Genomic DNA, 12,920 nt, shown 5'->3' with positions numbered 1-12,920 from the left:
ATGGCTTCTCAGCAGCCTGTTTTCTTCTCTTTTTTTTGGTGACTGAACATTTTTACTATGATAATGATTTGTGGCTTTGTTCTGGCTGGCTGCTCGGCGGAGGCCTGTGGGGAATTGGAAATCGGGAATCATTCCAGCCTCCAGCGGGCCTCTGAGAGTGCTGCTGGATTCCCAGTAGTTGCATACAGTGGGACATGACCAAAATGACGGGGTTGGCCAGCGGCTCAGCACCACGCTCAACCCACCAAACACTCTTCTTATAAATTCACTGCAGTTTACATGTGATTTAGCTGAGATCCAATCTGTATGTGACTTATTGAAAATATAGTCCCCCACACTGTTTTGTCTTCTCCACCTGTGGATGCTCGAGAATGAGTCAACTGAAATATGGAGACAGGGGTGCTCTTTGAGCTGGTCACCATGTTCTCTCCCCCATACATGCAGCTTTTTGCTGACTCGGCTGTCTGTAATACCTCTTTTCAGAATCAGAATCAGAACCATTTATTGCCATATATGTGTTTACATATAAGGAATTTGTCTTGGCGGGTTTGATAGGTTTGTGTTTGCCTTATTTTAAAAAGCTTGACATTTTGTTAGTGTTTAATGTGAGTTGCATGTGGGCTGAGTATTTTTTAAATCTACACAACTGAAATCAAACACCCTTTTGGATCCAGGGTTTGTCATTCTTATCAAATGTTCATCTTCAGTCCCTTTTGTAATCCAACCAATTATGTGTATTCTACGTTTATCCCTTTACTAGTGCTATTTGTTACTAGGTAACTGTAGTCATCCCCAAATTGTGAGTGTTGAATAGGCTGTCAAATGTATATCCTGAGTTTGACAAAACGTCTTAAGGGTGACAATGACAATTAAGTGACAATTCATTAATTACATTAAAGTGACAATTCATTAATTAATAATTAAATTAAAGTGACAATTAAGTGACAATTAAGGGTGACAACATTTTATTCATGTCCTTTATTTTTCTGCAAGGAATTTTCATAAGTCTATAACGACGTGAATGGGAACGTTTGCTCCATAATATAATTCCAAATATCAGAACATGTTTTCCGAGTGATCGCGAGATTTTGAAGTCAGTTAAACTCTTTAAAGTTCATAGTTCATCAGCCGGCGCCACGGAGCACAATTATTATCTAGTACACAATTAGAAATGGACCTGTATACAATGTATTAATTTATTCATTTGGAGTTTCTAATAAACTTTGTGACTGATTACATTATTTAAACTATTATGAAACGGAAAATGAAACTTAATGAACTTCATAAACGAAACTTCCAAATCTTATTTTATTTTACATTACAATACATTAGGGGAACTTTGGATTGTGTAAATTCATTATTATTAGTAGTTTTATCATATTCATCATTGCCCATATTTCTTGACCTAATTTTCGAACCTTCTTGAAACTGACCTAAATTGCCACAATAGCAACTAGAATATTTAATCAGAAAGGTAAAATAAAGCTATGATTTTCAACAAGTTATTAAATGTTCTAAAATCGTAAATGTGTTCAGGATACAGACAATATTAAGCGCTGTAACGATGTATCGATTATAATAACATTTCTACATATGACCAAATCATTTCATAATCCATAAAGAAGGAGGTCCCCGCTGGCTGCAGAGCTGCATATCACATGTTAATAAAGTGTAATGGTGGAGCTGCAGTGACAGCTGGCTGCTGAAGACCAATCAGAGAGCTCGCAGATGGACGGCGGTGAGACTGGGGATCTGCAGGCAGAAGGTTTCTGAAGAACCTCCAAAGATGTAAAGACGGATGTTTGATCGTGACGTTCTCCTAAAACAGTGAACATGCGGGTTGTAACTCATTGCAGCGGGACGTTTTTTTTCACGAGCAAAGCGTTGGACGCAAGTGCGGATTTGTTCCAAGTCTTCCTCGCAGCCCGATAGAGCTCATGAAAGCCTCTCCAGAGCGACGGGTTTATGGACTCGCGTATTAGCTAATGATGTCTGTGGGGTTCATGCCTGACAGTCTCAACGCCTCCGATCCCTCCAAATCGGCCTTTCTAGAATTTGGCCACGGACATCCGGCTCACCAGCAGCTCTCCCCCGGACTCTCGCACATGTACCCCGTCCATGGCTTGCACGCTGCCGGGCATTCCCAGCACGAAAGTCCTTTTCCTGCCAGCGCGTCCTATGGCCGCTCTCTGGGCTACGCCTACCCCAACGCGGTGAACACTCATCCCCAGTCCGCGTACATGTCCTACCAGCACAGCAATCACAGCAACAGCAGCAGGCTGGCCCACAGCAGGTTAGAGCACACAGGTATGTGGCGAAGTCTGGTCGAGCCGGACTATGGTGTGGCTATACAACTCTGATTTGGCACAAATATGATTTACGCACAGCGCGCCAATTGACAATTTGTCATTTTAATAATGGGATAAACAGTGAACTTTGAGGTTTAGTAAATAAAGAAATAATCATGTTTTCCCCGTCATATATAATGTGATAAATTGAAAGTTTAACTTATGGACGTCGGCAGGTCAGTGATGTCCAAACAAGGCCTAACATTCAAAACACCGCCTCCCGGGGACGCTCCCTCTTTACCACTCATGTTATTCAATAAAGGCAGATGGTGCCATTCATTTTATTGACCATCATTTTTAATTGCTGATTCCACTTATGGCCCATGCAACCCGGCCCTACCACTGGAACTGTTTGTTTTACCCTCATGTACCATTTAATATAATATAATCCGTCCATGTAAGGCCATGTGATTAGGGGACGCTTTAATATGATAGCCATGATAAAAACCAACATGATTTCGCTTGAAATACTTTTGTGTTAACAGCATGCAGTGCGGGGCCTGTCAGCCACTGTATTTATTGTGTGTGCTGAATCTGTGTCAAAACAAAATCATCAAAGTACAATTCAATCCACCAGATCGCGAGAAGTCCACGGCCATTGAGAGCAGGGACATTCGTCTAAATGGAAAGGGGAAAAAAATCCGAAAGCCTCGGACCATCTACTCCAGTCTGCAGCTGCAGGCTCTGCACCAGCGCTTCCAGCAGACCCAGTACCTGGCCTTACCGGAGCGCGCGGACCTGGCGGCCAAACTGGGAGTCACCCAGACTCAGGTGGGCCTTCAACTCAGCAGCTGTCCTGAAAGGAGCCGTGAAAGTGTCTGGATTTACATGCACTACTTTACTGTCGTTATTATTATTATTATTATTATTATTATTATTATTAGTAGTAGTAGTAGTAGTAGTAGTAGTAGTAGTAGTAGTAGTAGTCGTAGTAATCGTAGTAGTAGTAATCTTAGTAGTAGCAGTATATTTGTAGCATTATTATTGTTACGGTTATTATTAATACATAATAATTGTAATAATTGGGGTAATTTAGAAAGTTGTGCTTTTAATAATTTCACTATTATTCAGCCTAAAACAGCAGAACTGCAATTTGTATTTGTACTGGAGCAATATTTAAGATATTATACGTTTTTAATTAATCTAACTTCAAACAGATTGAAGAAATGTATTGCTGAGAGAAAGTGGATGTTGAAACTCTTGAAAAGGAAACCTCTTAATTGCTGTATTATCAGGGATCACAGCCTTCAGGAGATCAAATAGAGACCAACTTGTTGTGATTTGTAACTCGATCCTTTAATTAATGTCTTATTTACTAGACTTATTTTCATGGCTGCATTTCCTTTGTCAAGCCAGGTCCTTTGAGGTGTGTGAATGCAGCATGACTGCAGTTCCAAAATTATCAACATTTAAAAATTGTAGAATTAGGGGCATTTTCGATGTTTAACTCTAGAAAACATTATGAAATTAAACCAATTATACGCATTATTGTAAATTATTTTCTTGTGTTTAACTGCATTTGCACTTATTCGGAATGCAATTTCACGAGCAATTCCGATGTAAATGTTTGGAAATGCTGAGATATTGAAGCATAAGAATGTGAACATATTTTGGAGACAAACAGGTCACGTGTCAACGTATCAGTATCTCATCTGGAACAAAGAAGTCTTCAGATGTCGACTCGCCTACTACTAGTATTACTTTTGTTTTGAATTTTCAGAAAGAATAATAAACAAATCAAATCGATTCTTTTGATGCAATTTTTGAATATTCACACCATCGCCCGGTCGTAAAATTAGCCATTTTATTTTAGAATCAGCAGAAATTGCCGGTAATCAACCACAACGCCCTTTGGGGCTGTTATTTATTTAACAATATTTTCAGTCTCGGCTGGTTGCTGTCACTCTCATGCACCATTGGACTCATAGAGCAGCGAACAATAGGAGAGCGCAGCTGTAATGCCACTCAGTCGGCCCGGGATTTGCAGACGCAACACAAAGAGTTATGAGGGTTTTGTTGGTAACAATATTCAAATTCGGGAAAGTGTATTGAGTTTAATTTGGAGGAAAATATGCTGCGCTGACGAAAAGCCATTTGCGGTATAATTTGCCTTTTATATGACTGATGGTTAAAAGCAATTACAATTATGTGCATTTTCTCCTTTTAGGTGAAAATATGGTTTCAGAATAAGCGATCCAAGTATAAAAAGATCATAAAGCGAGGCAGCGGATCAGAGGGCGAACATCTTCACAGCACGAACTCCATCTCCCCCTGCTCACCCGGGATGCCCCAGCGTTGGGAGGTCTCCAAAGGAGCCCAAATGCACCCAAACAATTACATGAACAGTTTTGGCCACTGGTACCCAAACCACCACCATCCCCATCAGGACGCGGTGCCCCGGCCTCAGATGATGTGAGTGGACTGTCATGGGGTCCTCGCCATGGGGTCTCGGCTCAAATGAACTTGCTGGTTACTCTCGAGGCCCCCTCTCAGTGCTGAATTGTGTTTAAATGTGTGTTTTAAGAGATCGTGTTCATGTTATTTGTATTCTGTGTGCTTTTTAAATTGAATTTTCACAGCAAAATTCGAGGCATCAAATATATTTTTAGATTTGTTTTCATGTCACTGCAACTTCTGGTGCACGGCCTCACCTCTTTGCAATGCGTGTGCAGTTTACCAAGAGACTCTGGATGAAAAGCATTTTAAAGAATGTAGATTGTGTGCATGGATCTATACGTCTTTATGAAATGATTTTCAGCTGCACGACCCAACACATGCTTTGAACATTATGCTAATAAATAGCTGTTGGATTGCTATTATTTCGATGAATCTCGTGTGTGATATGTTGGTTTTGGTTGCTGCTTCATTAGTTGTTTAAAACATGATATGTTCAATTATTGAAAGGGATACATGAACGTGTGATTGTAAACATCAAACCGTAAAATACACTGCCTACAGGAGTCAGATTAATGACAACTAGAATCTGTGAGTCTCGCGAACAAAAGCGTTCCTGAGTGGATGCAATACTGTCTTACTAATTACAGAGGTGTGTTAACCACTCACAGATCAGTGCGTGAGATAATTTAAAACCGGGACATCAGCTGCAGTTTGTCAATACACCTGCAGATCTGCGTTGATTTTGCCAGATTTTTTCCCCAAAACATCTTAAATCCATTGTTAATTGTATTCCTCGTGTTTTCTGATAACTGGGATACTTTCTTTATAAAGCTAACACAACACACATCCCCCCAAAAATAGTTCCCTTCATGATGAACCAAAGGGGATGTGGAGTGCCACCTTTACGCACGGTGGTTGCGGTGTAACTTTTACGCACGGACAAATAGGCTACGACAACGTGCATTCCTAATTGTTTATTTTAATTTGAAAGTCAGCATTGCAGCAACAAGACAGTTTGATATTTTAACACATTTAATGTCAAACAAACTAATTTATGTTTACCCCGAAAGGAGGACTGAGGCAACTTTATGAGGGACACGTTCCGGAGGAGGAGATAAAGCACGTGTAGGCCAGCATGTTAACAAGCGTCTCGTTCTTTCTCGTCTCAAAGAGCTCAAACTTAAAACTTGCTGGTGACATAATAAGATAACAAACGGTTCCTCCAATAAACGTGCACCTGATTTACGGTCGTTTGCACTGATTTGCACAATTTGGCGGTTACACTGTTTAAATGAGCTTTTTCTATCTTTGCACTCACCTAAATTGGGGGTGGACTAATGAAACCGAATGGTTCGTTAAAGAAACAATCACTTGCTTTCTTCCTTTCATCACTCTGCTGTTTTAGCTGCCTGGCAAACATTAGATACAATTTGTCTGATGTCACCCACAAAGGGATTAGGTCAACAACTAATCATACAAGTTGCTATCGGGAGACATTTTCTTCTGATATTGCTACAAATACTGGGAATATACAGTATGGTACATACAATACAATAATTTTTATTACAGGTGTAGCTCTTTGTGTATGGTTGCAATAAAATAGTTACCATATCAACTAATTAAATAAATGAATACATTTAATTATCCACTTTTCTCCCTGAAATCTTGCACAACTGTTATTTCTATAAGATAACAGATTGTTCATTAACAGCAAAGCCAGTGGACACTTGCACATCTCGTTGCAAACAAACGTGCCTACATCTATGTAAGCAAGCTGATGGGCACCACCAGTATGGGCTACACTGTCTTACCTTAGTCAAAATAGTGCAGCCTGGTTCGGGAGGTCCAAAGCCTGCAGTGGTGTTTCTCTGAAGAACAAAAGCCACATCAGAGCGCTGTGTTTTCTCTCCTCCAAGCTGATTTTTTCACACTCCTCCAAGCACTGTGTTACACTAACATATCTTTCTTTATATACACATACACACCCTCGTACCCTTTTCCTTGATCATTATGTGCCTTGTTAAACATGCAGGCTTGGGGAAGAAGAGGCAAGTGGTGGGGGCATCAGGGAAAATTATAGGCAATTTCACATCTCCAGATTAGAATAATGGCTTGTGGAGTTGGACAGACAGATTAGGACCTTTCAAACAAGGCCAATTATCATGCAGGCAGATTGAAGGGAAAGTGAAAAGGCTGCTGGTTTAATACATGAGCTAAAATGAGGGGACGGGAGGCTGTGCGATGGGTTGAAGGGTAATGATGAAGGCAAGTACGACTGTATCAATGCTGCAGACGGTCAGAGTTATCAGATAGGATGTGTCTGATGGATTTTAATTCCAGGATAGCAATAAGAGGGAAAATAGCTTGTAATTAAATCCCAGTTGCTGTGCGAATGGCAAAGCAGGTCTCCGGGGTGATTATTGTTATTAACTTGAGTGATCTGACATCTCGGGTAATTGTGAGCAGCTTCCCTTGTTAGAGAGAGTGAATGCATGATTTGGTTTCATCTGAGGGGAAGGCTTGACTTAATTTGGCACATGATACACACACACACACACACACACACACACACACACACACACACACACACACACACACACACACACACAGTGAGATTGGACCAATACACTGGATTTAAGAAGGCCAGGGACTCACAAAATGTGATGGAAAACACCCATTTAAGATTTGTTTTATTGTTGAAACTCATGTCTGGAGGACATATTTTCACTTTGTAGGTCATGGTGAGCTTATGCCTGAGCAGCAGCGAATCCTCCCTGTGTGGGTGGTGTTATCAGGATGTGATGACTGGCTGTGGAGCATCAGCACACAGTCCAGTCTGGCCCTGGCCTGAGGTCAGCCAGGGTTCACCAGTACAGCTGTCAAGGATGCCTTTCTCCCTTCATTTCTTCCCAGTTTACAGCAAGATTGAAGATGGAGCGATTGAGTGATCCTAATGCAGCCGAGGCTCGGCCAGGGCCCGGACTAAGTGTTGGACAGCTGCAAGTCTTTCCATGCATTTCAGCTCACGACCTCCATCTCAACCCATATCGCTGCACCCCAGAGACAAGTGCCGACACCACTCCGTTTACTGTTGGGGGGGGGGCTCTCAGGGGCCCGGGCACCGGCTCTATTTAGGGTGCTGTGATGTTGTGCCATGCAGGATCACATTCAAGTTCAACAGTTCACCGCCACCTCGATGGCTACTTACACTTGTTAATGTTTAGAGATGACATACATGGACACGTCTCACAGCCCACACACACAAGTGCAGCCTGTAGTGAACACACGTTTGTCTTCGGCACAAATGTTTCCCCTGACAACAGTTGAGGGCCACACACGCTGAGGGAGCCACTGAGGGGAGGTCATATGTTCTCTTGATGAGATTTCATTGATATCAAAAGGCAATAGTACTCATGCTGCATTTGTCCAATCAGCACAGTGCCCCGAGATGATGAGTGATGCTGTAGACAACTGGTGTTGAGTTCAGGGAAATAGGATTATTTTGGCCAATGTTGAAAGCATGTATGAGAAGTTTGGTAGAAATATGTGCAGCGGTTTTTAAAAACAAAAAAAATATTAGATGTCACAAGCGTCAAAGAAACCAAGAAGTGCACAAGAACCCTGAATAGTAAATGTGACAGGAAAGAGAAAAAAATATGAAAAGAAAAATGGTTTTAGTCCAAAGATCCTTTCAAATTAATTTTAAATGTAGTTCTAGAACACTTTCAAATGATCAATGGAATTAACTGAGTTCCTCTTAAATTATATCAAATAAATTGAAGGAATATGAATGAATATACGTGAATATTGCACAATGTTGTAATTCACACATCCATTAAACGTGTATTGATTTAGTCAACATCACTCGTGTATGTGTCAGACATATGTTCTCATATACAAACAATAATAACAGAGAGCAAACTCTAGCCAATCAAGGTGAACACATATTGGCCAAAAGACATATTTTAACTATAAATAAATGTATATATTATGTAAACTATTTTGTCCCATCAAGTCCATCAAAAGGATTAAACAATCATACTGTCAAAGAATCTATATCCAGAATTAAATAAAGTAGCATTATTTTATCAATTAATTATGTCTTATTCCAACATATTTTTGGTGATGCAAATAAATCCAACAAAATCCAATTTGAGACAAATAAAATGTAAGGCACACTGTGAGACTTGATGGTTTAAGATCAACATTTCTAAATTCACATTTGAAGCTATAATGCTCTTATTGCAACGATACAATGTTGCTTTCACAGAGTAACACCTCCAGTCCAGAGCGCAGAACATTATAGTTGATAAAAGTAATAGAAATGGTTAACCTATAAAACACCGTGGGTACATTTTCTCCCAGTGCGTAATGGCGTCTTGGTGGTCCATGTGTATTAGATCGCCATCAGCGGTTACCCCATCGTGTAATGGTTTGTGCAGCATATTTAATAACGCATGCTTTTGTGGCCAAACTGAGGTCAATGCCCTCTGTCATTATTATTAGACGGGGAGACACTGAAAGGGAAGTCGTGATTTGTATGACTATCTTAACAGTCATCAATGGAGCTGTCCTGTTTCGAGAACATCTTTCAGCTATTAATTAATATCACTGTATTTCAGGTTTATCATTTTTCACAAGAACTGCTTTGCTAAATGCAAAAGGATGAAACCCAGAGTATAAAGTGAGACACAGAAAAAATAAAAAGGGGCTGTGTTTCCTTATGCCGTCAATATTTGGCAGCGTTTCTATCCATCCTGCTGCGCGCGCTGCCTGCGGCCACAGAGTTGGTTCGCCCCCGCACACCAATGCGCGCGCGCGTGTGTGCGTGTGCGTGCGTGCGTGTGCAACGAGCTGACTTCTCTCTTGTTATCTGGCAGCAGAATAGTAATAAAACCGACTGACTCCAACATGTCTGCTTGTATGTCGCCTCCTACTGCAACGCTTTGCACGCAGCTCAGTCAGCTCACTATGACCATTAGACCCAATGGACTATTCAGACCTATGATACGTGGAGAAAATATATATATATATATATATATATATATATATATATATATATATATATTATCGCAAATGTTTATGACGTCTGTACGTTTTTTGTGAATGTGCTCTGTGCAAGCATATGTTTTACCCAAAGGTATCAAGATTCAAAGTAAGTCATCTAATTCTAAATAATGTATTTAATTATTAGAAAATGTTCAATCTGATTCAACTGATTCCTACATTTTCTCTTTCGGAAACAGTTCCTATGCGCTGACTATTGAACTGCCAGTCATGCATAAGAAGGGCGTTTTGACAACAGTCGTTTTATAAAGGGGCTAGACACACAACATGCAATTAACAACTTTATTCAATTGACAAGAAGGCAACAGGTGAACTAATTACATGAATGTGATAATAGTTTTGGAAGCACCACAGTGCTGTCATTCCATTTCAAACACATATTATCATAGTGGTTCTTAATATAAACACTTATTTACAGCCTTCGACGTTTTGTACAAATCCATATAAATATGACCTGAGTTCTTTTTTTGTGACGCGCTACAAATTGAATGCACAGTTGTAAATATTCGGCTTGTGGTTATAGCTACTTAAAAAAAACGTTGCATATTCGTTTACAAAAGGATTGAAAGAAAGACAACAGAAGCGATAAATAATTTAAAAAAAACACGCCGGACGTCCGTTAAATATCAGAAATCCCTTATGTGATTTGAGAAAGGAAACCCCAGTTCAGAGACAGTTGTTATCATCCAGAAAACAAGAGCAAAGTTTCCCTTCGGGCCTGCTCCCGGTACAGCCCACCTTCGCTCTTCAGAGTCATTGTGGACTTGGTTTGAGAAGGGAAATCTGCTGAGTCTTTGTTCTTATTAATAAACAGCTCCCACACTCTGCTGTGGGACTGGGTGGTGCACGGTGCCCGGGTGCTGTAGGTGTGATCCCTGCTGGTACCAGTGGTTGTTATAATCCTCCAGGTATGGCGGCGACGAGCTGTGCGTCGGCTGCGGGACCTGAGGTCTGCTGATGGGCGTGTTCTGCGGGGTGCTGTTGTCCCAGACTGCGGGGGAGGCCGGGGAGTTGCAGGCCATGGAGTCGCTGGCGTTCGGACTGTGCTCCAGGGGAACCTCGCCGTTCTTGTACAGCTTCTTGAACTTGGACCTCCGGTTCTGGAACCAGATCTTGACCTGGGATAATACGAGTGTGAACATTAATTGCATTACATTAATTAATTTTTAAAAAAGTATCGCTGTAAAACTTTTAGAATTTTACATTTAAAAAAAGAGAGACCTACATACATTTTGCAATATTTTACGGAGATATATATAATTTAATAGTTTAACTTTCATCTCAATGAAGTGGAGCAAATTGAGAGAGTGCGCTGCGTAATTGGATGATTACGCATCGTTGGATCATTACAGAACAAATTGTTTGCCGTATTTGGGACGCCATGACTCACATGACTCTACGCATATTGATGAATTAGAAAATATCAATACAATAGGTGTCGGGCTGCTTACCTGTGTCTGGGTGAGGCCGAGCTGGGCCGCCAGCTCCGCTCTCTCGGGGAGAGCGAGGTACTGAGCCTTCTGGAAGCGCCTCTGCAGAGCAGCGAGCTGGTAGCTGGAGTAGATCGTCCTCGGCTTGCGGATCTTTTTCGGTTTTCCATTCACCATGCGGACCTCAGGCTCTGGCTCTTCTTTCACTAAAATGCAGAAAACATTGTTTCGATGAAATAGACCATCAAGAAAATCTTAACATCAATTACTTGTAAAACATTGAGCAATATGGACGTAAAACACACATACACATTGTGTGTTTAAAATTGCTTTGTCATATGATTGTGACACAATTGCTCCAAAGTTATAAATATTTGACAACTTCAAAGGCAAATACCACAAAACCAAATCACCAAAACGGTAAGATAAAAGTAATTTATCAAATTTACATTCTGGCAAGCCAGTGTTGACATATTAAAATCGACGGAGTGATTATTACAAGCTCTAATCAAACCATCATGGTTTTATGATCAGCTATAGGCATGCTGTTAAAACATGAACACATGAACAAATATTATATTTAAATCAAATATACATATACATTGAAAGGTCAAATGTCTGGGTATAGAAACATAAATAAATAATGAGATTTGACTTAAATCAGAACATCATATTTAACATTTTCCCCAAACAATATAATCATTTATAAAAACACAACAGACAATCCACAAACAAAATATGATGAATAACACTGAAAACATAGCTGGTAACTCAGTATGATTTCATATTCAATCACATGCTCTTTTTCGAGACTTATCTCATCTCAAACAAGTGACGCGCAGATGACATCACACATAACACAATTGGAACTAAACATGATCGCATACAAATACACGATGATCCACCATCTCAACATTTACCTGAGCACGGAGGGGAGGCCTGCAGGTGATCTCTGTTGTAATGTCCGAACTGTCTGTAGCTATTTGTGTATGGGTATTCGGATTTGGTCGCGTACGCTCCAGCAGCTCCCATTCCGTTCAGATTAAACTGATGGTGATACGAGTTCATGGGCTGTCCGTACGCCTGACTCTGGTAGTATTCGTGATGGCTCGGGCCCGTCTGTCCGCTGTAGTAGCCCATGTCCGTCACCGAGGACTCTGGGTGGGTCGGAGAGTCCTTGGAGTTCGGGTGGCAACTCATAGATCCTGGTAGATCGGTCAAAATACTCGCTATCTTCTTGTCATACGTCTGTCCGACGCTCATGTTAAAGCAGCCCTCCAGAGTAAAGAAAGCCCACTGGTGGATCCTCTTCTTCTTGTTGTTGTCGTTGTGGAGTGCGTAAAGCAAAATCGCAATAAATAATTGTTGTGGGCGCGCGCTCTTTGAAAGGTTTTGGAGATCTTTATAGTCCACCGAAAGTTTCCCGGCTGCAGTAACTTGGTTGTGGCATCGCTCGGCGTCTGGGTCACAGAGTTATAGAGAGCTGGACTGGAAGCTGCCTTCCCATTGGCTCAGCTGCCCTCCCCCTCCTCCTCTTACGCTCAAGGCGAAGTCGTGGTAAGAGCCAGCCTTCAGCCAGGAGCGCAGAGGCACGCAAACCTCAGCGTCTTGACTTTTTTCTCTCCCCCCACCCCCCTTACATTTGCATTTACCTGTTCACTGTGAACATGCAGCTCTG

At 41.1% G+C, this 12,920-nt stretch overlaps 2 protein-coding genes across 2 annotated transcripts; one reads left to right on the top strand and one right to left on the bottom strand.

The window, feature by feature from the left end:
• The first annotated feature begins 1,863 nt into the window (after positions 1–1,863).
• Positions 1,864–5,152, top strand: dlx4b (distal-less homeobox 4b). The gene is made up of 3 exons (XM_079238086.1): positions 1,864–2,307; positions 2,926–3,119; positions 4,516–5,152. Exons 1-3 carry the CDS (start codon positions 1,986–1,988, stop codon positions 4,762–4,764), a joined length of 765 nt encoding a protein of 254 aa, XP_079094212.1. The 5' UTR covers positions 1,864–1,985; the 3' UTR covers positions 4,765–5,152.
• Positions 5,153–10,080: 4,928 nt separating this feature from the next.
• Positions 10,081–12,677, bottom strand: dlx3b (distal-less homeobox 3b). The gene is made up of 3 exons (XM_079238063.1): positions 12,163–12,677; positions 11,264–11,448; positions 10,081–10,930 (listed from the first exon to the last, which is right to left on the bottom strand). The coding sequence occupies exons 1-3, from the start codon at positions 12,503–12,505 to the stop codon at positions 10,616–10,618; spliced, it is 843 nt and encodes a 280-aa protein (XP_079094189.1). The 5' UTR covers positions 12,506–12,677; the 3' UTR covers positions 10,081–10,615.
• Between the last annotated feature and the right edge of the window lie 243 nt (positions 12,678–12,920).

This window comes from Taurulus bubalis (genome assembly GCF_910589615.1).
Source record: "Taurulus bubalis genome assembly, chromosome: 2".
Lineage (NCBI taxonomy): Eukaryota > Metazoa > Chordata > Actinopteri > Perciformes > Cottidae > Taurulus > Taurulus bubalis.
This window is presented reverse-complemented; position numbering and strand designations above follow the sequence as displayed.

Coding starts and splice junctions, on each gene's coding strand:
- dlx4b (XM_079238086.1), top strand. CDS start 1,986: ATGATGTCTGTGGGGTTCATGCCTGACAGTCTCAACGCCTCCGATCCC. Junction 2,308..2,925: donor CAGCAGGTTAGAGCACACAG/GTATGTGGCGAA, acceptor TCAATCCACCAG/ATCGCGAGAAGTCCACGGCC. Junction 3,120..4,515: donor TGGGAGTCACCCAGACTCAG/GTGGGCCTTCAA, acceptor TTCTCCTTTTAG/GTGAAAATATGGTTTCAGAA.
- dlx3b (XM_079238063.1), bottom strand. CDS start 12,505: ATGAGCGTCGGACAGACGTATGACAAGAAGATAGCGAGTATTTTGACC. Junction 11,449..12,162: donor GGCCTCCCCTCCGTGCTCAG/GTAAATGTTGAG, acceptor TCTGCATTTTAG/TGAAAGAAGAGCCAGAGCCT. Junction 10,931..11,263: donor TCGGCCTCACCCAGACACAG/GTAAGCAGCCCG, acceptor GTATTATCCCAG/GTCAAGATCTGGTTCCAGAA.